The sequence below is a fragment of the Epinephelus moara genome, chromosome 20 (assembly GCF_006386435.1).
Source record: "Epinephelus moara isolate mb chromosome 20, YSFRI_EMoa_1.0, whole genome shotgun sequence".
NCBI lineage: Eukaryota > Metazoa > Chordata > Actinopteri > Perciformes > Serranidae > Epinephelus > Epinephelus moara.
This window is the reverse complement of record NC_065525.1, coordinates 33,053,245-33,079,966: the sequence shown is the minus strand read 5'-3', so window position 1 is coordinate 33,079,966 and position 26,722 is coordinate 33,053,245. Positions and strand designations below refer to the sequence as shown.

Sequence of the window (26,722 nt, the reverse complement as noted above, 5' to 3'; positions counted from 1 at the left end):
AAAATAAAAATAAAATAAAAATACATTTAATAAAATTAAGAGCTTCTTCATTTTAAATTCAGAGTGCAATCACATTTTTAAGTCTTTTGAGTTAATTTAATTAAAAAAAATAATAATAATAATGAATACGAAAGAGAAAAAATATTTCTGTAAAAGTAATGTATACTACCACAATTTTTACTGACACTGTCTCTTATAATTATATTAAACTATATGACATCATATCATATTATCATTGAATTTATTACCAATAAGTACAACTGATGATGATGATGATAACACCATGTTTCTGTAAAAAAAATTAACAATTACAGTTAATAAAATTAAGAGCTTCGTCATTTAAAATTCAGAGAGCAATCATATTTTAAAGAGTCTTTTGAGTTAATTTGATAAGAAATGATAATAAATACAAAAATGAGAGAGAAATAAATACATACATTTTGTAAAAAGAAATGTATACTATTACAATTTCTACTTACAGTTTTTCTGTTATATTTATATATTAAATTAAACAGCATCATATCGTATTATTTTTGAATTTGTCACCAATAAGTACAGCTGATGATAATGATAATACCATGTTTCTGTAAAAAAAAAAAAAAAAAGTAATTTTAATTAATTTAATAATAATAATAATAATAATAATAATAGCAGGCTGTTTTTTATCTTTTTTTTCCAATAGGCACTATTACTTACAAACAAAAACAAAATAACACTTGTGCTGTTTGTTTGGTTTTCATATAATGGAAGATACAGACCCAAAACCCCTCCAACTTTCTAATTACATCTATGCAGGTTAGATGGCAAGATGGATTTATTACAATATAGAGTACCCTAAAAAGGAGAATATGTATACAAGAGTATCATTATCATTATTATCATTATCATTATTGTACACTGTGTTCATAATCATGTTTTAGGCAAGGTGATGCTAAGGAGTAAACAAAGTATTGTCTTGTTATGTGAAAACTGGATACAGTTTCACATACATTTTCTATGTGAGACATTGTTTAACTGACCAGTTGTGTGAGTTTAAACAACTGGGAGATTATTTTATTTCAGTATAAGAGTAGGAAAGGAAAACAATCGTTCAGAAGTAGCAGAGCTGGGACGCAGACTTAGGATCAGGGTTAAAAATTAACTTTTTGTCAGTCTGCCACCATGGCTGGTGGATTCCAAACTGTACGAGCCACCAAATAGATTACTGTTTGTTTGTTTTTTGTTTTTGGCTGGCTGGCTGGTGATTGAAGCAAATCTAGCAGCCACTTGAAAATTTTACCAGCATTTGGCTGGTGGCTGGTGCCAATGTCCAACCCTGCTTAGGATGTACAATACCTGTAGCAGGCTCACTCTGTTATCCTGTTCAGATACAGTTGTGTCTCGTTGCATATTGCACCTTGACATGGCGTTGTTTCTTGACACAAAGCTACCTCCTCTTTTAAGTAGAAATTTCACAATATAATTTAACAATTTTGATTTTAGTGTAAAAAGCCTAGCAAATACTTAAAAGAAAACTACCTGAATCAGAATACGTATTAACAGTTTAATAATAATAATTATATCAAATTTGCTCATTTTACAAAACACAATCCCACATAAGGAAGAAAACGTCAAAGTTTACACTTGTTCATATGTTGCTGAGCATCTCCGCAGGCCTTGAATCCTGTAACAAAACAGTAGGAAAATGATCTTCATTATAGTGGTGAATTTAAAATGCTTGTGAATATTGTCATTGTCATGCTGTTTGGATTTTAAAAGCTGCTCTTACGCTTCTGTTTTGAAGGTCTCATGGGATATTTTGTCTTCATTTACACCTTCAGGACATTCATTAATGTCTTTTATGCCCAGTGTGGTCAGAGCTGTGGGGGGAAAAGGCTCTGTGAGTATTTCTTTTAATTCGACCCACTTTTGGACCGCGACCCACCAGTTGGGAACCACTGATCTACAGTAAATGACAATTATGTGTTAAATCGTATTGAAAAGTGTGTGCAGTGTTAGTCTCTTTGCACAAGAGAGCCTAATGTAGTGACCACACCCTGTGCTCACCATGCTTGTATTGTGCAAAGGTGATGTAATTTTGATTAGTGGGGTCCAGTATCCCGAAAACTGCATCCAGGTTGGCACTGTTGAACAGATGTGGGCCTTTGACACCACTCTGACGAGAAAGCTTCAGCTGCTCCAGCTGCTCAACAAGAAACTCTCTGGGATTCTCTGAGTGAAGGAAGAAATCACAGTAAATCAGAGCTGCTGAGGTGCACCAGTCATGTTTCTGGTGATGACGGTTAAATTATTGAACACTTTTGGACAAGTTTGCAGCAACCAAAATATTTAGGCTACAGTATCAAAAAAACTAATATGAACAATAGGCTAAGTAGGTAAATATAGCAATGCAAAACTGGTGTTGTATTTAAATACAGAAATAGAATAGATAGAATGTAATCCTAATCCAGCACAGATATAGTTACATAATAGGTTTAATTAATGACTTGTTAGCATGTGTGTCATAATTAGAGCTAGCTAACGTAAACACGCAGAGTTTTTCAGCACCGGATGTTCATGTTGTTTTATCTGTAACACACACACAGATTAAAATCATCTCTGACCAGGTCTGTAGAAGAAGAGCATGCTGGTCAGGTTGTCCATCAGCTCGATAATCTTGTGTTTCTTGAGATAATTTTCAGCGTCTTTCTCCCTCTGCGTCGCCATCTTTTCACTTCACGGCTGTTTACAATTGTTGCTATGATACGCCAACATCCAACGGTTAGAGCGTGCGCACTCAAAACAGAACAGATCTCTAATCAGCTCTTGGTTAAATAATCATGTATTCTTCATTGCGGCTGCAATTAACTATTATTTTAATTTTTTGAATAATGAATATGAGGATTTTATACTACAACATGTCAAAGAAAAAAAACAGAAAAAATATTCATAAGTCCCTAAACCCAAAGGCGATGTCTCCACGTTGCTTGTCAGAATGAGTGAAAAGCAACACACAACTTGCTTTGTCTTCTTTGTGTTGCAGATAATCTGTTCCCCAGAAGAAAAAAGGTGAATTCACAAACACATTTATTACCTCTGCATTGATGTATTAAAAAGTGTTGATGTTTCAAGGACCTTTCTTAAGACATATTTAAAGATCATAAAGTGACACAGTGCTTAAATACAGCCCATAATTTCATCATAGTCCACGCCTGCACCTCTGTGAGTCTATATTTACAAGAGGGAAGTGTGGTGGTGTGAAAATAAAACTGAGTCACCTTTTGAGCCCACTGTTGTCAATCTTCACATTTATTATGAAATAGGCCTACTGTAGACATAAAGCAAAGTGTGTTTAGGTCAAGGGCATAAATATGGACAGTAAAGACAATGCAGTTGCATCAGTGTCCCTGAGGTGGGGGACCCAGAGAGAGTGGGCCCTCCAATAATATGCTGGGTGGAGAATGGGCCTTTACGAGTGATTGCCAACTTTGAAATATGCCTGTGTTCAAAGAAGAACTCCTCGAAAAAGGCAAAACCATCTTCATTGGGGGTTTTTGTTTGTTTTTGCAAAATAGTAGCATCTATAACAAAATGATTTGCTTATTCCAAATAAACCATAATAAACTATTACAATTGTTAAATTAAACTAATAATTTCTTATTTTCTTTGGTGTTTTTTGTCATTTACAGATATGGAGTGATCAGTTATGTGATGTGTATGTTGATGTATCCAATGTCAAGACCCTGATCATGTGACAATATGTGCACAATAGCATGCACTGGGGCGTGTCGCAACTACCTTACGCCACTGGTTTAGGTGTATATATGTTTATATATTTATATGGATGATTTTAGGGTCATGAGATGGGCATTTGTGTATTGTATATTTGAGCTGTGTCATATGTTTGCCATTAACTTGAATACATTTTTTTTGATGGTGTTAGAGGGATTGTGAACGTGCATCAACCTATTTTGCATGCTTAAATAGTAGAGGGGATCTTGAGGAGCGTTTCTTTGGTGTGTAATCATGGTGATACCACCAGCACAGATTATCATGCAAGTATAGTCTGTATTTAAGCACTGTGTTACTTTAGAATCTTTGAATATGTCTTGAGAAAAGGTCCTTGTGTCTGAAACATTGACACTTTTTTGATAAATCAAAGCAAAGGTGATAAGTATGTGCAGGAATTCACTTTTTTCTTTGAAATTTGACCAGCAGAATCCAAAATTTACAACTTTTAAAAAGATTTACAATCGTACAGTAGAGAGAGAGAAGCATTAAATCTTCACATTTTCAGGCTGGAAACAGAATGTGACATTTTTCCTTGACTTTAAATGATTAGTCAATTATCAATATTTTGATGTACAGAAAACTAATATGTGCCACAAAATAATGACTAAGGTTTAGTTTGATATTTTTAATTTATAACACATTTTGTCTGCTATTGGAAAAACAATCCAAGTATTCACTTTTGAATGGAACAAATATTACTTAATGATTTCAGCAGTTACAGTGTGTCCATGTCCTCTTACTCTCATATATATGTCATCACATGGTCTAAAAATGCAAACACATTCAAAAAGGAGGACAACACATGGGTATGCATGGTTGTATAAACCAAATAATCTTGCTCCAGATAAGAACCTTATCCTGAACAGGCAGAAGCCAACAGTGTGGCATTGAATTCCACCTGTGTTTGCTCCATCAGTAGAAAACAGCAGCACAGAAAATATCCATTTGCAGATGTCCCAGCAATGACTTAACTCTCAGGCACATGGCAACCTCTAAGTGTTGGCACAATATTGGACATAGTGTGCTTGATTAAGAGTCCGTCACACAAAGGAGGTGCAATCCTACATCAGTCCACCTTCTCTTCTGTTTGTAGCCGCTGTAACGTCGCAGCAGCTTCTTCTCTGACTTTGTAGCCTCGCAGTTCTGTCTGCAGCTCCCCGGGCTTTGGTGGAACCTCTGGTATAGTCTGAAAGGTTAAAAGACAGGAAACACTGGTAAACACATCCTGAGAGATCGGGCCTGTTCGGTTGGGTGGTGTTGTATTTTTTATATTCCCATGCATAACTAGTCAATTATCAGTATGACATCACATTAACATATTTCAGCATCTTCAACAAATTTTGATAGCAACCTTGAGCACCTGAGTTTGTTTGGAGCTGATTCTCACCCAGTAGTGCTGGAGTAGATAAATTATAGCAAACTGATTTAAAAACCTTGGGCTGGTTAATTCCTTCTGTATATACCAGGCATGTCCAAAGTCTGGCCTGGGGGCCATTTGTGGCACACAGACCGATTTTAAATGGCCCGTGGCTTGACTTTCAAAGATACATGTGACCCAGCCCCCAATATTTGTTTATCAAACAAGATTACTTTGCATTCTTTCCATTCACATCACAATGGAAGCACTATCATACAGTTTGTAGACATGCACCAAATACAAACTACGCAGGTGGAACAAAAGAGTTTTCATAATCAGTGAATAGGCAAACGAACAGCTACCTGACCCAGTGGTTTTCAAACCTTTTGTGCCCAAGGCACACCTGTATTTATACCTGTGCACAATAGCTTCTCTAATGTGTGTTGTCACAACAGAAGACAATAAACATATGTAAAAAAAATCACTGACGTTTTTTTTCTTTTTTCTTTCAGTAGTAGGTCGTCTTAGCTGGTGCTTGTTTCAATTTGCTCCGTACAATAAAGCGATTCATTGTCCCACTAACTGCTTTCTCCTTTTAAATGTTATCATCCCTCACACTGGCTGCCAATGAGGGCTTTTGATGTGTCACACACTAATAATTCTCACGTGCTAACGCCGACAAATTGGTTCCCCATGAATGTTTTCTAAATTAAATTCAATTAAATGACACTTTTTAGCTAGAGTTTGCCTCTTTATTAGGAAATAGGGGGCAAATAATACTGATAAAAAAATTAATTCAAAACTTTTTGTATAGGTCCAGTTGAATATTGCCACAATGTGTGGTTATCACAAAATCCCACAGCACACTTGGATTGGTATCACAGCACACCAGTGTGCCATGGCACATCATTTGAGAGAACCACAACAGCAAACATTTCCTGCTAGGTAGCAGACATGGCCACAGCAAACAGGCGCTAGTTGACAGCGAAGGCTGCTGCTTACAGGAACGGCTAAAAATTAAATACTTTTTCACTGAAAGATAAAATTGTGCGTTCTTCTCATTTTTATGTGATTTTTTTTTTTTTTTTTTTTTTAAATAACATATACGATATGAGAGGCAGCTGCCCACCAGATATTTTTACATTATCTATCTGGCCTCCTTTCAAAAAAGTTTGGACAACCCTCATATATACAGTATTTTCATATGTCCATAAACACATCTATGAGTAAAAGCAACAGTTTTACAGCTGTGTTGCGGTAGCCATCAAATTACATAATGGGAGACGGAGGAAAATAATTTGGCTATATAACAACACATACTATACCATGGATAATAACAGTGGCACTACAGAGTGACAGCCAGCTGCACAGTATGTATATCTATACATCCTTTTCCAACCTTTTCAAAAACCAAGGCAATAGAAAAAAAACAACAACAAAGAATCAACTAACTCACAGTTTGGCAAAAAAAAAAAAAAAACGAAAAACATTAAATCATGGCAACATGAGCATCCACATCAAGAAAATACAAACATAAAATAAAAATACACAGAAAGAAACAGATGCCAGCTTTGGCCAAATTCACAATTAAATCAGTGCAGCTTTGGTAATCTAAGACAAGTAATAATAGGAGCCCACAAATGAAAAAAAAAAAACCTGTCTGTCTTTATATGGGGTTTTATCATTTTTTTCCCCATTAGGTACACTTTCACAAACACGTCTTGCCATTGATGTAGGGTGGGTGGCAGTGGTTGGAGCCAAGATACCCCCCCACACACCAATAAAAGGACATGTGGCATGCAAACATTTCTGTTATCCATAGCTGGATTAGGGATTGCTCCTATGATATCATACAGTGGGTCTAATTGTAAATCAGTGTTCAAAATAGCCAGTATTTTTTGTATGAATCCCTTCCCAGTATGACATCAATCATCAAGTTTACAATCCCTCTTGCACAAACTGGCTTTACTGCTATCATATTTTGATCCAATGAGAGGAGTTCTAAGGAACCTCTCATATACAGAACATATTTGGGAAAGACAGACAGGCCACTTGAAAAGAACGGTTAATTTTGTCCCTCACCAGGTCAGGTAGGTAGTATTGGTGGACGACCTGTGCTCCTGCAAACATGGCCAATATACTTGCACCAAACATCCTCAGGTACCGAGGCCAAGACACACCGGCTGGCATCTTCACACACACACGTCCTCAACCTTGAAAATAGAGACATTAGTAAACAAAACCATATGCCAGAAAAGAAGCATCAAATATTATTGTCTACTCCCCTTTAGTTTTAAGTCAAATATGATGTCAGATCCCTTTCTTGATAAATAAGCACTGCTATTGTCTGTTAAAATAATAAAACAATGCCTCACAATCAGGGCTATGCATCACATAAGTGGACAGTATAATGAGTCACGTGTTAATACATACATATATAACAGCACTGTGATCCTGTATAGCTACTATGGGCATGTGTACGCGTTAATACATGGTTTTCCAGCTAAGTTAAGTTCACCATTTTATTATCATATTTACATGTATGTTGCACATAATCATACATGTACTGTGTATGACTACCAACCACCTGTACAGTAAATCCACTGACTATGAAGCTAACTGTAAATGTTTGTTAGCCCTATGGTGAATAATGCTAGCAGTTTCCAGGACTAAAACTTTGAAAAACATAAAAAGGCAACAGAGCAACGGACATAAACTGACATGCAGTAACGCTAATAGGACCGCACCTTGTTTATTCCACAGTAACTTGAGTAAAAAGCCGCAATGCGAAGCTAATTTTCACCGTCTTAGACCCCTGTGCATGTTGCTGTCATTGGGACACACAGGTCATGCTGTTTAGCTAACACGGAGATCATTAAAAACGGTGAAGAGCTCTCACTCTGCCTTATTTACCGGTACCGCAGATATTTTGTTTCCCGTCGCCTAGTTATGCATTTGCATTAGTTTATTGAATGAGCTGGATTTTATTTGCGTCATAGGATTGAATTAACTTCATATTCTGCCATTTAGAAACGCCTTGGTTATGTAGGCTAGCTATCTTACAACCACCTTTTTTTTGTTGTTAAACAGCCAACCTAGCTAACCACATACTGTGTGCTAATTTCCTTTCAACTTAACCTCTACATCGTTGTGCCAATTTAAGATACGTACGTTAAGGAATCTGGGGAGGTCAGATCATGGAAATGAAAAAATAAAATATTGTTAATATGATTTAGATATGGACCTTTCAGCGTGTGTGTGTTTATAACTGGTCCCATTTTTCCCTATGGAGTGAAGCGCTTTAAAAATATACACTATCTTTGGCTGCTACGTTCGTCTACAGTGTAAATTCGTGCTGGTGCTTCCACATCGACGATATCTGCTGCCATCTAGCGGTCATATGTACAAACTCATACACTCTGTGTACCATACACTGTAATTCTGTCTAAATGTTATAATGTTTAAACCAACAAATAATCTGTAAAATTGTTATAGTATAATTGTGTAATAAGACTGAACATCCTAAATAATTAATTTTAAATTGACCCCTGCAGTACACCTCCTAACCACGAGGGGGCGATGAGCCTTCACTCGAGCTGCGCACACGGAAATGATGAGTGTTTAAATGGTCTTTGTTTTGGGAGGATTCCCAGCCCCCCGTCTCCTTATCTGAAAACTAAAGAACAAAAATGTATGACAGGTATGTTAGTTTGCTCACACACCTTTATGTGTCGTTGATGTAACGGTCACTGACGGTTCAAAGACCGCTGTTGGGACTGCGTAATGTTGTTAGCTTACGGTTAGCTAAACCTTCCATCTTCCTGTAGCAGCGTCCATCCGTCTTCTTTGTGCCAACAGTATGTGCTGTAGCTCACATCTCCAGTGTCTGCCGATGCTTTGGGCAGCAGAATGAATGTTAATGTATTCAAATAAGTCAACAGTTAAGATGGAAGAAAACCAGTATACATCATTGACGGTTCCTACGGATTATTTTCAGCAGTGGTGAGTTGGTGTCGGAGGTGGTGGTGGCAGGTCATGGGAAACTTCTCATTTTATTACCCTGACGTCTTCATTTTCATGCATGAGATGGAGAAAAAAATTAAATAGCATTTGACACAAGCCATCACACATACCTGTATACTTTATACTTAGGCTTGAAGCAAGTGATAGCCATTGCCATCACCATTGCACTATTGTCTCACCATTGCACTATTGTCTACAAATGCCATTGTGTTAATGTTGTTGTATAAATATAGATACACTTCTATACATATTTATATCTGTACATAGCAGTCAGTATTTTTGTTTACCCAGTGCAGCTTTGTTGTCCTTGTTGTTAGCTGTTATGTCTATTCTGTGCAAGCTCATAGAGAGTAACAAAAACCTTAAATTCCTTATATGTGCACACACATGACCAATATTAAAGCTTATCAAATTCTTATGGATAATAACCATGTGAGAAAAAATGGGAAGTTGACAAATACAAGGTGTCCACAGGTATCAGACAGTTGAATTTAATGCTTCTTAAGACCCTTTCGAGACACCTTTTAATCAAATATAGGACTGATTTTTGGGCAAATTATGTTTCACTTATTTAAGCATCGCAGGGAGGCATTGCAGATAGATAGAATATATGTGGTCTTGTGCAAGTATAAAGTAAAATGACAGTATTATATTATTATATTTTTTTTTATAAGATTACTAACATTAGAAATGTGGACTTTTACATAAAAAAGCTTCACTCATTTCCACAAAAAGAAATTAAAAGATTTATGAATAAAATTAGATAAAATGTTCCTCAAAAATTCAGGTTGAAGACTATTTAATGACTTTTAAGGCCTTATTGTTATAACATTTATTTTAAGACGTAAGGACCTGCAGATAATAATAATATCTTAATGTAATATCTTAATATTAGTAGCCTGAGTTATAATTCAGGTAGGCTATATAACAAAACATCTAATTAAGTGGTAAATATAACTGTTGTTAATTTTGCAATGTGATGATATTGCATCATGTGTTCTGTTTCTGGTTTGACCAATTTGAAAGGATATTTTTTGCAATTTAAAAAGGAGCAGTGTGCAGGATTTAGTGGCATCTAGCGATGAGGAGTGCAGATTGCAACCAGCCGAAACGTCTCCCATGTGCCAAGTGTGAACTCCCGGTTGGAATTCCTTGAGCATTTATTGTTCAGAAGGTTTTTAGCGGGAGCCAAATTGTCCGCAAAGGTCTCTTCCTCTCTAAAACAAACAAACGTGGTAATAAAGCTGTTTCACGGGAAACTGCTAATGTGTGTTCGCCTTTTTTCTCAGATAACTTAAGATCCAGATGTTTTACCGGAAGCCGAATTATCCACAGAGGTCTCTTCCTCCATGAAACAAACAGGCCAGGGGTCTCATTTTATTAAACAATGAGTAGGATCCATACTAAAAATGTACGTGCAGACAAAACCTAAAAATGATGTGTGCCAAAAAATATTCAACAGTTTCTACAATCAGGCTTCCACCTCACCATCTGCGTCGCCAATTTCCTGTCTCCAAAATGTTTATTAGCATGCTTCAAAGTTTCTCCCGTCAAGTCTGTTTTTATAGATCACCACTTTTTCGTGGGAAGTGGCATACACCTCTTGTCAGGCCTCATTTTGTGCGTAAGCAATGTTTATAAATGAGACCCCAGGTGATTTCAATTGGTAGAAACACTGAGTAAAGCAGTTTGACGTAAAAAAAAAAAGTGTTTTTACGCCACTTTTCGGCTCGTAGCAGAGGGGCTGCTAATTATAGTTGTTGACGCAAAAACATGAATGGTCCTATCAAGAGCCGCTGGTTGGTTTGACCGTTCTGGGCTACTGTAGAAACATGGCGATGCAACACAGCAATCTCCATAGATGAGGACCTGCTCCCTACATAGATAAAAACGGCTCATACTAAGGAATAAAAACAGTGATTCTTATTTACAGCTGATTACATGCTAAAGAAAACACACTTATTATATTCCATTTCTGTCAGTATATGCCCCTAAATCCTACACACTGCACCTTTAACGTGCTGCTACATTATCCAGCAGTTATTACTCCTTCACCTGCTACAGTCATAATAAATGCACCTGCAGTGGGTCTTACCTATACTTGCCAGCTGTAGATTGGACATGGCCATAACAGAAACTCCTCACATGTTTGACCTGTTGTCAAATTCATATCAGTCACAATGATTTTGCAAGTCCTATCAATTGTTTGTATATCGTCATTCCATTCTGGTCAGCCTTACCTGAGCGCACAACAAAGTTGGTGTTAAAAGACTTGTTTGTGGGTACAGTGAGTGAGAGCTCTAGATTATACGCTCAAAACAGCTGCAGTAAAGCAAGGAAAAATACACACCGCACACTGAATGAAATGCAGAGAATACAAACAGGTGTATATCAGCGCATGTGTGTTTGTAAGTGTCTTGTAAGTTTGCCTCGCTCACTTCTTCACGCACCCCATTGAGCACCAGACGTAATTTGTCCTTTCTTGCTGTTTCTGGGTCCTGTTTTGTTTTCTTATCCCTCCTTTTCCCTCTCTTTAACCTTCCTCTTCCTCCTCCTTTCTTCTTCTCTCATGCACCCTCTCTTTTCTAGGTACCAGTCCAGCCAGCAGCACCCCGAGGCGCAGTATGTGATGCAGTATCACAACATGGGCCACTACACAGAAGGTCCCAGAGATGAGCCTGTCATGGCCGAGCTGTCTGTCCACCGGGAACCACCTGTTAACCAGGAACCTTTTTACCAGAACTACAACTATGATGCCCAAAATCACTACCAGGACCTGACCTACCAGCCGATGGTCAGGAACGAGCAGCAGCAGCATCAGCAGCAGCAGCAGCATCATCCTGCACAGCTGCACCACCCTCAGCATCAACACACACTACAGCAGCAGGAGCCGATTGTTCAACACCAACCTCAGCCTGTTGGTCCACCTCAAGGTTGAGGTTATTGTTCAAAGTAATCCTCCCCCACACACCACAAGAGTTTTTCGACATATCTATAACACCTTCATCCACTTTGTCTTAGTTGTGACGCCGGTGAAGAAGAAGAGAGGCCGGCCTCCTAAGCAGCAGTCAGAGGAGGGCAAGATGGAGGAGGACAATGAGATTGAGGCCGCCAAAAAAGCCAAGAGGGCTCTCAACCGCTTCAACGGCATGTCAGTGGAGGAGGTTATGGCCAAAACACTGCCAGACGTTATCACCTACAACCTCGACATATTGATAGTGAGTTACTTACTGGAGACCTATTAAGAATTTCTATATTTCATTTGAATAACTTGTGAATTGGTGCCAATTGTACATTAAAAAAAGAAATGTGTCAGCTGAAGGGTTTCAATCACAAAGAAACCTGTAATTTTGAGGTCTGTTGCCATGGTAACACCTTCATGTTTCTCCTCAGATTGGAATTAACCCAGGACTATTGTCAGCCTTCAAAGGACACCATTACCCAAACCCAGGAAACCATTTCTGTATGTTGAAATTCAATTTCATTACTGACTGCAGTGAACACACATCATCTTTCACCTTTATATGTTCCTACCCTGCCAACCCGCAACAAACAGTTCTCACACAGCTCAGATTTGTTCAGACGCCTAATTTCAAATGCACAGAGATCCCAAAACATCCAGAGATACTGAATCACAGAAACATTTTATGAAATGATGCAACCTTTGTTTTGATGTGTAACACTGTTATACCACTTTGAAACAGATTTAAATCTCTTTAAGGGGTCAGTTAAGGAGAATATCATCATTTACAGCGGTGGTTCCCAAGTGGTGGGTTGCAGGTCCATACTGAATGGACCGCAAGTGACTTGTTAATGTGTCAAGTTTGTAAAAAAAAAAAACCCACTTTATTTTGAAGTACGATAAATTTCTGGCGCAGAGGTGCCGTCTCCTGCTGTAGAGTGAGTGACTAAAGAACAGCTACTTAACAGAGACAGCAAACTAGCTCTTTGACATGTCCAAACTCAAGTATGACGCTGAATATATTGGACCATATGGACCTTGAACTAATGACAACAGAGAAATCTGGTCCCTGTTGCTGGACCAGTTGGGAACCACTGATTTGATACTGGTGCTGTTATTAACAGCACCAGTATCGCAGCACAGCAGATCATTTTACAATGAAAAGATTTTTGCTGTCATGTTAATCATCAGCTCACTAAATTATACTGGAAAATAAACCTGCACACTGTCCAGCTGTGTGCGCTGATGTAGTCCAGTAAACAGTAACTGATAATGTCCTTAATCAAAAAAAAAAAAAAAAAAACTAGTATGGGTTTTGTGTTTTGAATTGTATTTTGTTTGTCTCAGTCACCTATTTGTTAATTAAATGTCTACCTCTTCTTTCCTATCCAGGGAAATGTCTGTTTCTTTCTGGTCTAACTGAGGAGCAGCTCAACTACATGCACGACCAGAGCCTGCCGGAGAGATACAGCATTGGCTTCACCAACATGGTAGAGAGGACCACACCTGGCAGCAAGGACCTGTCCAGGTGAATAAAAGAAACTGTTCTATTAAGTTTGTACAAATGCAGTTTCACTGTTTACAAAATAGTCATTTTGGTTAACGCTTATATACAAAATGATACACAGTTGGTCCAACAGTAGACTGAATTCTAAGATCTAACGAGCGAGGACTTCCTGGGGGGGGAAAAAAATCACCTAATCCAGTTTGTCGCTTGAAACAACCATAGATAATTTTCTGTTTTTCTGTTTCTGTCCTAGTAAGGAGATTCGTGAAGGAGGTCGACAGTTACTCGACAAACTGCAGAAGTACAAGCCATTAATAGCAGCATTTAATGGAAAAGGTAAATTATTTAAACACTGAAACTACTTAGCTATAAAAGGACAGTTCACTCCAAATCAAAATACACATTTTTCCTCTTACTTGTAGTGGTATTTATCAGTCTAGATTGTTTTTGTTTGAGATGTTGAGTGTTAGAGATGTCTGCCTTCTCTTCAGTATTATGGAACTAGATGTCACTCGGCTTTTAGTGCCCAAAGCACCAAAAAAATACATTTGAAAAACTCAACAGCAATGTCTCTTTCCAGAAATCATGACTTGGTTGCTCAAGATAATCCACAGACCTTGTTGTGAGCAGTTTAATGTAGGAACTATTTTCCTTTTACCAAACTTCACCCGCCAACAGTATCACTGCGCAGAAGGAAGCGTGCATCTACGCATGGACGAGAGGCTCGTGCCTGTGACAGTGTCAGATGTAAATAATAATGGCATAGTCCTCGGTTACATTAGCTAGCTCAGTGGTGCTACATGAGTTAGCAATAGATGCATGCTATCTTCTGCACTGTGATGTGGTTCGGAGCTGTAGTTAGGTAGAAAGAAAATAGTCCCCACGTGAAACTGCTCACAACAAAGTCTGTGGATTATCTTGAGTAACCAGGTCGCGATTTCTGTAAAGAGACATTGCTGCTGAGTTTTTCAAATGTATATTTTTGGCGCTTTAAGCGCCACAAGCTGAGTGCCATCTAGTTCCATTATATTGGAGAGAATGCAGATATCTCTACAGCTGATATCTCCAACATTCAGCAACTCACACAAAAACAATTTAGACTGAGACATAGCACCACAGGTAAGAGGGAAAATGTGTGTTTTTGATTTTGGGGTAAACTGTCCCTTTAAGTGTTTAGATGGCTCATTCATAAATCTGTTTGGATAAGTTTAACAGTGTTTTCGCGTTTGTTCGCCTTGGCAGGTATTTATGAAATCTTCTGCAAGGAGACCTTTGGTGTGAAGGCAAAGAATCTCGACTTCGGTCTGCAGCCCTACAAAATCCCTGAAACTGAAACGGTGTGTTAAAACACTAAATGGATTACTCTTAAACTATAATCAACTGCACAAACAACAAAAGTCATTGTATATTTCCTTTTACCCAGGTGTGCTACCTGATGCCATCATCAAGCCCTCGCTGTGCCCAGTTCCCCCGTGCACAGGATAAGGTACATTTCTACCTCAAGCTGAAGGAACTGCGAGACCAGTTGAAAGGCCTGGCACCGAGCCACGAGGTGCAAGAGACGGAGTACTCATTTGATCTGCAGCTTGCTAAAGGTAAACCGCTGTACGGCTGAAACCTCAGGATTGCAGTTCATTTTGTCACTCGCTTGGATACAAATATTTACCTGCTTTTTGGGATTTAGACCACTTATTGTCATTTTATAGTCACGTTCATGTGAATGTTTACTGACATTTATGTCTAAGATGATGATCTAACTCCTTGATGTTGCATTTGTTCTGCAGAGGATGCTAAGAGGATGGCAATCAAAGAAGAACAGGTGGACCCAGAGTATGAAAGTTGTAGTGGGCTGCATGATGACACGAGGCAAAGCAGCAACTCCTCCAACTGAAGGAGCCCGAGGAGAGGAGAAAAAAAACAGGCCTGTCTGCTGTAGCACAAAGGTAGTGTAGTTAGTTACTGTGTAGTTCTAATTATATTTAGGTGGAGCTAGATGGAATTCAGCTTAGTTTACAGTGTATATACTGTAACTGTAAATTATGCCTGTGACTGATTACCCATCGAAAGCAAATTAGAAGTCTGTTGATATTCATACAACACTGATATGAAGTGAACCAATATCCTGAAGCCATCCTGGAAGTAAAAATGGATTTGTCAGTACAAATAAAATGTAGGCCTTAAAGACACTACATACTACACTTTGGGAAAAACTAAAATGTAAAGATGCCTTTTGTTTGTGTACAAGAATACTCCACAGGACTCCTTTAAAAAGGATAGATCAGAGTTTTTGAAGTGGGGTTGTAATAGATTTCTCCATCGTCAGTATTTTACCAACAGTAGGCGTCAGTTGCAACGGCCTTAGTTTAGAGAAACAGGCAGAATTTCTGACCTAGAAGCAAAGCAATTAACTGCTGTGGATGGGGGCAGCGGTAAAATGTATTTTAACCACCAAAAATTTAATTAAATCACAAAGTGTACGCTAAGTGACTTTGATGAATCCAAATTTACCCTTTGAAACGTCAGTGACACAATGACACAAACAGACTAACTGATGGAGGCAGCAGTAGACCAGCAGCTCCTGTGTTCAGCGATGTTAAATCATTGTTTTCCCCAATGGAGCCTAGCTTTGAAGAGAGCTGTATAATACTTTCATTATCCCCTCAGAAATCCCTGTCTGATGGAAGGTGAAGGAGTTAACATATTCTTAATACACTTAAACCGATACTGATTTTTTTTTTTACGTTGGACATTTTTCCATTTATCCATCCATTTTCACCCGCTAATCCGAAGCATGGTCGCAGGAGCAGCAGCCTGAGCAAAGTATTCTAGATATCCCTCTCCTCAGCAACGCTTTCCAGCTCCTCCTGGGGGACTCCAAGGTGTTCCCAGGCCAGATGAGATATGTAATCCCTCCAGTGTGTTCTGGGTCTGCCCCAGGGCCTCCTACCAGTGGGATGTCCCTGGAAAACCTCTAATGGGAGGCACCCAGGAGGATCCTGATCAGATGCCTTAACCACCTCAACTGACCCCTTACGACATGAAGGAGCAGCGGTTCTGCTCCGAGCTCCCTCCAGATGTCCGAGCTCCTCACCCAATCGCTAAGGATGAGCCCAGCCACCCCATGGAGGAAACTCATTTCGGCCGCTTGTATCTGCGACCTCATTCTTTCGGTCACTACCCAGAGCTCATGACCATAGGTGAGGGTTGGGATGTAGATGGACCAGTAAATCGAAAGCTTTGCCTAATGGCTCAGCTCCCTCTTCACTACAGCTCTTGCATCTCTGCAGATGCCTCACCAAACCGTTAATCCATCTCACACTTCATTCTACCCTCAAGACCCCCAAGATATTTGAGCTCCTTTGCTTGGGGCAGTAACTCACTCCCAACCAGGAGGGGGCAATTCCACACGGTGGACGGACTTTTTAGGTGGCTTAAATACGTTTTGCTACTGCCCCTGTCTACAGCAGTTCATTGCTGAGCTTCTGTATCAGTACTCAAGCCTACTTCTCCAAAACTGGAGAGTGCTGACTGACATCTACTGTATGTAATACACTGACTTTGCACAACTATCTCATACAACCCCACTTTAAAAGACCTGAGCTATCCCTTGAAGTGTACGTACTTTGCATTAAATGGCAGAAAGCACATAAAACGTTGCCATGGTGCTTTAAAGTGTCTTTTGGTTGCTTCCCAGAAACAAAACAAATTGCTGAACTATTACCAATGTGTTGGTTAATGACTTATAAATACCTCATGCAAACAGCACGATCTATCTTTTTGAGTCGTATGTTTTTTTTTTTGGCTTGGTTTTATCTTGCAGAAATGGACATCGTAGGCCAGTCAGCGGACAACATGACACAGAACCACTGCAGCTGGAGAGATTTTCTCAACAGATACCAGATATCAGCTGTACTGTACTAGTAGCACCATACATCAGCGAGGGCGAGAAACCCTCTGATGATGACACCTCAAGAAGAGTGAAGTCCTGCAGTTTCACGATGCCTCACAATGTAACGCACAGGGGAGAAAGTGCCCACAACGGTTACATTTTCTATCTCTCAAACAGACTGTGCATGTTTTTGGTGTTATTTTTTTCACTATTTATTGCATTTTGTATGGTACGTGCGTCCAGTGACTTATTTTTGTATTTTTAAAAGAATGACATTTTATGATTTATCAGCTGTATAAATAAGTAATTGTACTCTTGAATTTCTAACCTGTAATTACAGAGTTACTAAATCTCTTCTAAAGCTGGCGTGTTTATTGTCTCATTGTTTAAAGCATTCATGTGAGGTTGTGTTATGTAACTTATAATGTAAGGAAACACACACGAGCCATCAGAAAGCTGATTAATGCTTTCTGTTGAGGGGAAAGTCATATTTCCAAAGCTCCAAGACAAAAGCAGGAGGATTTGATTACTTTGATGACTCACTTTATACACTGGTGCACAGTATAGATTAACCAAATAGCTGCAGACTAACACCAACATTTATAAGGCTAGAAAGAAAACCTGGCATGAAAACCTCAACCACACAGGTTTAAATAGTTTTAGAAATCATTTCATATTACAAATTTCTGGCTACAATATGTACAATGCAACTGCTTTGTTGAATACAATTTTAAAAGGACAGATTATTTTTGAACCAAGGCTATATTAAAGTGTATGTCATTGTTTTTATGAGAGTGTGCTTTGCACAAATCTCCTTTGCGCTGGGCATAAAAACAGCCCTCTATGGACATTCTTTAGGCCTTCATAACAGCTGTAAATCTAATTTTCAAACATGGGAAACCAGTAAGAAATGGCCTCATGTTTTCTGCTGTAAAAACATCAAAACACAAACTATGTCTTATCAGGTTGTGGTGATGTGTTTAGCACAACCCTCTGTTTGTAGCATGGGTATGGTGTCCAGTTTAGGACATCCTCTGTCAGACTTCAGATGGAATAACCTCAGACAAAATGGCCTCAAAAAAAAAACTCTGAGGATGAGAAACCCGAGGATGTCCTAAAGTGGACACCGCACATGAGTGTTAAAAAAGAAATACAGGTCAATAAAATCACCCCATTGGAACTTTTAGGCTTTAAGATGCGACAAAAACTGTTAAAAGTCTGAAATCAAAGCCTTAAGTGGAGCTCTGTTATTGTTTTCATTTTAATTAATACCGTGTTCAAAACAAAAAACTGAAACTATTCTTTAACCTATTATATTTTGTATTACTGGTGTAGTAGTTATACTTGTACCAGTCGCAGTAGGCTACTTTAAAATTGCACCAAGTTGCAAACATCACCCTTTAAACAGCACAGACTTCATCAGCCAATAGGAAACAAGTCTAACAGAGTTTAAAAGTCGAGCGGCTCATACCAATGTGAAAATAGGGGCGTACCGTTTTGTTAGCTTTCGAGTTTGTCGCGAAGTTTACAGTGCAAACACCATATTCAAACAGATTTGTTTAATAAGAATATAATATTCAACGGTTACAAATACTTCTCCTTGGAGCCACTTTCTAATTAAAACCATAAGATATTTTCCTTTGTACACCCCTACGTGTTAGACTTGAGATCTTCCGGTGTCAAAGTTGACCGGCAGTGCTGTCATGTCTTTGTTGCCTCTGTTGTTCCTCATATGTTGTGAATAGAAGAGCAGTAGATGGAAAAATAACAGTTATTTGTACAGGAGAAACTAATCAAAACCTTACCCACAACAGGTACGTGTAAGTTTTTAAATACTGGTAACTTGTGTACGGTTTCTCTGCGAGGATTCTCAGTGGAAGCGAAACCATTCATCCATGCTAAGCTAGCCGAGCAGCTAGCTGTTGGCTAATGCTAGCTGCACTTGTGGCACTGCTACTGTTATAGCTTTTGACAATAGCTTTTATATTATCACCCGGAACACGAAACATTTACGAGTGAAATAAGACAGCTACAAACTTGAATCTCTATGTATGAGCAGTGTATTTTAAAACTGGTTTAAAATGGACATATGGTTTTCATCCGGGTTTAGCTTGTGAGTTAGCATAGCCATAGAATAAGGTGCAGGTACAGTCACTGATGTGCAGTCGCAGAATTTGGTGTGTACGATAAATACTGTTGCTTTTTTCTTTAAATTGGTCATGCATATAAATGGTTTAACTTTGTTGTGTTGTGTATCACCATTTAAATTATACTTTTGTTAATGTTATCTTTTGTTAAATCCTCAGTTTGTGTACAATGCCTTGTTGGCACATGCATTCAGTTTCATACACTGCCAGACTCTTAACATGCTAAACCACATGTGCATCACCTAGACATGTTTCCTCAATATGCATATTGATTTATTTAATAAAGTCAAACCACCCAAAAGATGGAAGACAAGCTGAATGGATTCCCTGTTGTCTCCCCGGAGTATCTTCAGCAGTGGTGAGTCTTCCTCCTCACCAGCAATGTGGCCACACAGGATCATATCTGCAAACCTCTGAATGGCAAAAGTGTGGCGAAAATGAAATGAAAGCATGTGTGCCCCTTTTGATTTTGTTTTACCATTGTTTTCATGATATGCCATTTGGGCTGTGCACCATGAATTATGTTTTATAGTGCTGTATATATTGTTTTCTCATAGCTGGATGGCATTTAACGTTGGTTTAACACAGGGAGAACTAAAAAGCATCTTGTTGGTGGAATGATTTCTTCCCTTTATATAATAATGTAAAGCTTTTCTACAGTCTCTGATTCACTAACAGTTGTTGAATGGGAACTAACAGTGTGGGTTTTCCATGTGGTTTGAATATAAGCTGCACAACTCTACAGAATGATCTGTATGTTCTCCTTTTTTTAACTATAGACATGCACACATGCCACATTTTCATGACTGATATGCACTCCATAGGGTTGCAGCGATATACTGGTTTCAAGGTATACCGTGATATAAAAGTTGACGGTCATAATACTATCTACATTTGCTTATTTATGGGGTTTTTTTGTTTGTTTTTTGTTTTGTTTTTTAAAAGAAATGCAGCTGATTGTTGAATCTGGGCTTTATTTTATTTATTTTCTATGGGGAGACTTCTTACACATACTTCCATTAACAAAATGATTCAAATTTTTAGTTATAGTTAAGAAGAAGAGGTTCAAACTGAAACTGCAATATTTTCTGAGACAGTTTTAGTACCGTGAAAATCTCATACGGTTACAACCCTAGCACATCAGTGTATTAGGTCCATCTCGCTAAAACAAATGCAAACATACAACAGACCTTCAACAGTGCCAAGGTCATTAAGGTTATGATGTTCAGTTTTTGTTGAAACTGTTTTTAAGAGGTGTTGATCAACTTTATGGTTATTTTGAAGGTTGTAGTAGTTCACTCTCAAACATAAAGCTCCACAAGAGTGTCTCTAACTACACTGGCAAACTAAACCTACCATTCATGAGGAGTAACTGACTCTTAACAGTTGTAGGAGGGTGCATCAGTTATGTGTATTCATTTATCACAGTGAATTATGCATCATTACTCTGTAACACTCAATCAACTACAGAAAAAAAGCACATACATAACACACTGATCTAACTCAGCTTTAACCCTGCAGCAAATCCAGTTGCCATCTCACTTGATGTATACTTCCCTTCTGTCTTTTCAAAATTCTTCCTCTTCACAGGGTTCATTCTGCACAGCAATTTCAAGCTCTCCAGGCCCAATATTCAGGCTTCAACCACAACCATCAGCCTCATTACCCCGAGGAGCAGACAGGAGAGACAGCCGTGGCACACATGGCGAATCCAGAACCCATGATGGAACAGCAGGAACCTGCCAACCTGGCAAAACGTACTATGATCTCTTTTGACTAAGACATCCTGTCTCCCCTGTATATGTACATCAGCTGGCTCTGTGTCGGGTCCTAGATTTATTTTTATGCCATAAAGTATTGAAAAATTACACCTAAATATCTGATGAAAGTTTTGTAATACTGCACGGCATTAGCATGCTTGCTAGAAAAAGACAAGCTTTGTGTAAGTTATTGAGAGCCTTGTCACATATATTTGGCTTACTGAAATAAATTGTACTCTTGTGGTTTGCATTGATGTTTGATGTGCTTTAAGAAACTCCAAAAATTTAATTAAATGGAGTTATATTTAAGAGCAGTAAGATGCAAATTGTATCTGCCCACAGTTTTAACAAAATGCAGGCGCTTCTTTTTTTTTGATGTCACCTCTCTGAAATTTTCTTGTAGCCCCGCCAAAAAAGAGAGGCCGACAAGCTCAACCCAAGGAGCCCAAAGCACCCAAACCACCAAAAGTCCCCAAGGTACCAAAGCCACCAAAGGACCCAAATGCACCTAAAGGCAAACCTGGTCCCAAGCCCAAGAAGGCTGCTGAGGGTCAGGCGGACGGCAAGCAAGAGAAGATTGACGAGAGCTTCAAGAAGGTGAAGAGGAAAATTGACCGCTTCAAGGGAATGTCAGAGGAGGAAGTCATGAAAAAGACTCTACCAGACCTGCTGGATTACAACCTGGACTATGTCATTGTAAGATCCCCCGTTCAACTGTTTAAAAGCTAAACACAGTGCTATCAGGAATGAATTTGGGTTTGTACGCTTCAAAACCATGCACTGTTTCTTTTCCAGATTGGCATCAATCCAGGACTGATGGCAGCTTTTATTGGACGGTGGTTTCCAGGTCCTGGAAATCATTTCTGTAAGTTGTCTCATAAAAAAGATTTTGAGATGTGTAATAGTAAAAATGACTCCTGTCCTGCCAAAATTGTCAGAGAAGTTTTATAGAAAAGAGTGTGAGGGAAGGGCAAGTGTGTGATCCTGTATCTTTTTTTGCAAGACCCAGTTTGAGTGTCAGATGTCTAGAACAGCAGTTCCAACCTTTTCTTTAAGACGTACCCCTGTATTCCATTAGATGAACTCAAGCACCTCTTTCTCAACACCACAGATCAGGTTCCAGATATGTTCCTTTGACGGGGTATTTTTTAAATTTTCAGGGAAGTGCCTTTTTCTGTCTGGATTCACTGAAGAGCAGCTCAACCACATGCATGACACCACCCTGCCTGTCAAGTACAAAATGGGCTTCACCAACATGGTGGCCAGGGCGACACCAGGGAGCAAAGACCTCTCAAGGTAGGCCTAAAAATGATGGAAAAAAATGTGTAAGATACCAGTGGCATTGCTCATAGATTTTAAGTTGCTCAGTCACCATGACATAACACTGTATTTTAACCATTTTTCTTTTGTTTTCATCTCAACAGTAAAGAGTTACGTGAAGGAGGCAAAATTCTTGTAGAGAAGCTGAAGAAATTCAAGCCTCTAATTGCTGTTTTTAATGGAAAATGTAAGCACTCTCCTACCATAGAGCTACAGTTGCAATAAAATGATCTGATAAAGTGAATTAAAGTATTAATTTTCTGTTTTTTTCCCCTCAAGGCATCTATGAAATGTTCTGCAGAGAGATGTTTGGTAAAAAACCAAAGAAACTTGATTTTGGTTTGCAGCCACACAAGATCCCCGACTGTGAAGTGGTGAGCACCCGACTGCTTCATTACCATCAAATATTGATGAACTTTAGCCTCATTTTTCAAATTAGCCTCTTAAAATGGATTCACTCTCTCCTCCTTTAACCACACCACAGCCATTTTTAAACCGTACAGTATTACTTTTTTTTGAAGGATTGATCTGACAGTCATTTCCCCTCCACAGGCTCTGTATCTAATGCCTTCATCCAGCGCTCGATGTGCTCAGTTCCCTCGTGCTCAGGACAAAGTCCACTTCTACATCAAACTGAGGGAGCTCAGAGATCAGCTGAAGGGCGTCCAAAAGAGCAGAGAGATTGAGGAGATTCAGTACTCGTTTGACTTGAAATTGGCCAAGGGTAAGCACCGTCTGTGTGGATCAATGTATGTGTGGTTTGTAATCCAACCTGTTAGTGGCATGGCAGTGAAAAATCTGTTTTCTTATAGTGAAACTGGAAGCAGCATTGTGACATAAAGAAAAAAGCTATGATTATTATTTAAAAATAGGTAGTTTCCCCTCTTCTAGTGTTGTAAAATACTGTATGAAGGCTTAATGAGTTTTTTTAAGTGATAATATGCAAAGTAGTGTCATCATTGGCTTGTTACTTTGTGAGTTTAAGTACATGCTGATAGTAGAATCCTGCCTTTAGTTTGATATCTGGATCCAATTTAGATCATGTTTGGCATTTTCTCTCCCTTTTTATACATCAACAGAGGATGCCAAGAGGATGGCGATTAAGGAGGAGCAGTACGATCCTGGTTATGAAGACGCCTACGGTGGAGCGTATGCAGAGAGGGGACCTGGAGAGGGTCAAGGCCAAAGCCAGACCAACGGTCACTGCACATTCTCAACTACAGAAAACACAGGTAACCCACACACACACACAGAGTCAAGTGTATTTCACTCCTCACATTTTATTACAGCTATTCTAATGCCCAGTTCAGACCAAAGATCCACGACGTGGCGAGTTGAAACAGGCAACTACTTGCAACGCACCGTTCTGCAACGTTCTAAAAACCTGCTGGTTCACACCAATGCAACTAAATGAGATGGTGTATCATCTCTATGCAACAACTCTCTGTACTTGTGTTCTGATTTGCAGCTTTTCAGACTTATTTTGTGGCTGAACATAATTTGTAGCTTCTTAAAATATGAATGAGGATCGTGATGGTGAGATACTGGCTACAGCTGCATTTGTGGTGGTGATGAAACGGCGCAAAACAGAAACAAAACCAGATGGACTGTATTCATAATAAATACACCACAATAATATAAATAACCAGCACCAATTAATCAGTCAGTGAGAATGTGTGTGTGGGTGTGTGTGTGAGGAGGCACATACAGCAAGCCGCAGCAGTGACCCACCATCTGACACCAGCACACGGTGAGGACAGAAACATAGCACCTGACCTGCCGTCTGTGGTCATTTTGACTTGACCAGCAGGCTTCACTACAAGCTGATTAGCTGTTGAAACAGGTGATGTGATTTACTTCCTCAAACCAGCTGCCAGCGAGTTGATCAGCTGAGTTGCAGGTGACAGAGCTCAGACTGGCCAGTTCACACCGCTGCAACTTTTCTCTGCAACGTTCTAAAATGGTTTCATCTCATAGTGAATCTTTGATCTGAACTGGGCTTTAGAGTGTTGAAATTGAACACCCTTTGTAATGATCAGGGTGAAGCTTAATGTTGTTTGTCCAGATACATTTTTAACTGTTTTTTAAGGCTTACTCAGGTTTGTTTGGAACATTCAGAGTGTTTACATGAACTTCAGTAACCGTATTACAGCCGACTTTCTGCTGTGAGCTGACTTCATATATGAGGGCATAACTGAGATTCTGTAATCTGGGGAGGAGTTCAGAGAAACCTGATTTCCCCAGCTAGATTTCTCCAGATTTCCTAGCCATGTAACCAACTTTTAATCAGCTTTTTGCAAGTGTGTGACAAGCCTGAGCTGCTGCATGTATACATACATATGTGGATTTACAGTAACGAGGTTGTCAGTATCCTGTGTAACATAATTTCTCTGAGTAACCTGATTTCTTGTGACCATGTGAACATACTCATAGCTTATGATTGATTTGTTACAATGGACATTTGGAAAGGTAAATTTGTGAGCAATACAGACACTTTTTATGTCTGTAACGATTTATCCTCCACAAGGGATTCGGTGTCTTAAAAATAATATTGTGTCTATTATGTTTACAGATTTACCAGATTAAACATAATGGAGTGCTGCAGGGATAGCGTCTTTTGTCGGCTTACCTGAAAGTTAGCATTGCCCCGGTTTGCTCAACAAAAAGCAAATGTAATTTTGGATTATTGTAGAAAATAAGCTCTGTGGCAAAAAAAAGTTTGACACTCAAATGTTTTGTTCAGCACTTTTTCGATTTGTGAAGTGTAACTAGAATTGTCATAGTAAAAAGCTAACATTAGGCTATAAATGAATGAACTACACCATGGTCGCATGACTTCAACGTTGCCACCACAACGAGGCTGTAGAGCAGTGTTCAGTGTGATGACACTTTGCTGTCTTATTTAGCTACTTGTTAGCGACTGCCTTTTTTAAGACATAAAATTCGCCAGTATATTTTGTGTTGTAGAAAAAATATGAAACAGTCTTCAGCTTGTGTTGACCTTATTTCAGGTATCTAACGAAAAACATATTCAAAAAACCCATTGACTTCAAGACGAGGGCGCCAAAGTGCAGAAATACTAACTCATTTCCAGGATTAAGGACTCATTCCTGCACCACTCTATGGATATCAGTTGTGTCCTGTTATCCTCAGCACAGGGTTTGAGTCTGTGTGTCATCTTGTCTTCAGAAGGAGCACAGGAGACGGCCACATCACAAATACCAGAGGGCCAGCTCCCAGACGGACAGTGGATGACCCAGTCTTTTGCAGATCAGATCCCTGACATCAGCAGTGGACCAAAGGACGGCAGCGTATAAGGACTCATGACGACTTTTAGATGGTTTTAATAGTGTCCGAGTGAAATATACACACATAGATGGACTTTTTTAGATGTTTTGCAGAATATTCTTTCTGCACTTTTTAATTTTGTTTGTGGTCTTGTGTACATGTATGATCATCTTCACGGCAGTCTTTTTAATGATGTGAAATCAGGGACTTGACAATGATGCTCGACTGTCCTTGGAGAAGGTCGCGTATTTAAACATTTGTTTTTGCCTTCGTACTGTACTGTACCTTACTGCACTGTGATGCAGTATGTGTGAACATTCAACTTCTACTGTTTTCACAGTAGATAAAACTCCAGGAGGTTATTTTATAAGCTTGACTACATGATCCTCTGTGAATTGAGGATTTAGCTAGCATTAATGTTTTACACTCATGGTGCTATGAACTGACCACGATGCAAAGTGATCACTCGGTGACACCAGGCTCATCACGTCTGTTAGAGATCCCTCACAGGGAATAACGGGCAAGCCTTTCAATATAATGTTACAAAACTCAAAACAGGTTCTATTTTAATCTTTTATCATCATTTTTTTGCTTTAGGAAATTTAGAGTTTTGTATGTTTATGAAAATGTCATTCACAAGGAATTTTATGAAACACTTGTCCATTAAAATGTCCTGATGATGCTTTTTCTATATTATT

General features: G+C 38.9%; 4 protein-coding genes across 8 annotated transcripts; 2 read left to right on the top strand and 2 right to left on the bottom strand.

Annotated features, from left to right (window-relative positions):
- Positions 1-1,531: 1,531 nt before the first annotated feature.
- si:dkey-42p14.3 (EF-hand calcium-binding domain-containing protein 10) lies at positions 1,532-2,757 on the bottom strand. Its single transcript, XM_050073110.1, has 4 exons — positions 2,604-2,757; positions 2,047-2,211; positions 1,769-1,859; positions 1,532-1,663 (listed from the first exon to the last, which is right to left on the bottom strand). The coding sequence occupies exons 1-4, from the start codon at positions 2,704-2,706 to the stop codon at positions 1,618-1,620; spliced, it is 405 nt and encodes a 134-aa protein (XP_049929067.1). The 5' UTR covers positions 2,707-2,757; the 3' UTR covers positions 1,532-1,617.
- Positions 2,758-4,381: 1,624 nt separating this feature from the next.
- Positions 4,382-8,989, bottom strand: LOC126407856 (protein brawnin). 2 transcript variants are annotated; one of them, XM_050073112.1, is made up of 3 exons: positions 8,851-8,989; positions 7,211-7,341; positions 4,382-4,957 (listed from the first exon to the last, which is right to left on the bottom strand). In XM_050073112.1, exons 2-3 carry the CDS (start codon positions 7,316-7,318, stop codon positions 4,838-4,840), a joined length of 228 nt encoding a protein of 75 aa, XP_049929069.1. In that variant the 5' UTR covers positions 7,319-7,341; positions 8,851-8,989; the 3' UTR covers positions 4,382-4,837. The 2 variants fall into 2 exon arrangements, with proteins under 2 accessions (XP_049929069.1, XP_049929068.1); XM_050073111.1 differs by lacking the exon at positions 8,851-8,989 and adding an exon at positions 7,876-8,027.
- Positions 8,700-17,870, top strand: tdg.2 (thymine DNA glycosylase, tandem duplicate 2). Of its 3 annotated transcripts, none has more exons than XM_050073108.1 (10): positions 8,700-8,828; positions 11,741-12,084; positions 12,173-12,369; positions 12,545-12,614; positions 13,506-13,641; positions 13,874-13,956; positions 14,863-14,957; positions 15,044-15,215; positions 15,405-15,563; positions 17,441-17,870. In XM_050073108.1, the coding sequence occupies exons 1-9, from the start codon at positions 8,818-8,820 to the stop codon at positions 15,509-15,511; spliced, it is 1,215 nt and encodes a 404-aa protein (XP_049929065.1). In that variant the 5' UTR covers positions 8,700-8,817; the 3' UTR covers positions 15,512-15,563; positions 17,441-17,870. The 3 variants fall into 3 exon arrangements, with proteins under 3 accessions (XP_049929065.1, XP_049929066.1, XP_049929064.1); XM_050073109.1 differs by having other exon boundaries at positions 8,731-8,819; XM_050073107.1 differs by lacking the exon at positions 8,700-8,828 and adding an exon at positions 8,992-9,130.
- Positions 17,871-19,180: 1,310 nt separating this feature from the next.
- On the top strand, positions 19,181-26,717 carry tdg.1 (thymine DNA glycosylase, tandem duplicate 1). Of its 2 annotated transcripts, XM_050073530.1 has the most exons (11): positions 19,181-19,323; positions 19,943-20,014; positions 21,247-21,413; positions 21,820-22,112; positions 22,212-22,281; positions 22,577-22,712; positions 22,841-22,923; positions 23,016-23,110; positions 23,289-23,460; positions 23,816-23,968; positions 25,926-26,717. In XM_050073530.1, exons 2-11 carry the CDS (start codon positions 19,959-19,961, stop codon positions 26,051-26,053), a joined length of 1,353 nt encoding a protein of 450 aa, XP_049929487.1. In that variant the 5' UTR covers positions 19,181-19,323; positions 19,943-19,958; the 3' UTR covers positions 26,054-26,717. The 2 variants fall into 2 exon arrangements, with proteins under 2 accessions (XP_049929487.1, XP_049929488.1); XM_050073531.1 differs by lacking the exon at positions 19,943-20,014.
- Positions 26,718-26,722: the final 5 nt, after the last annotated feature.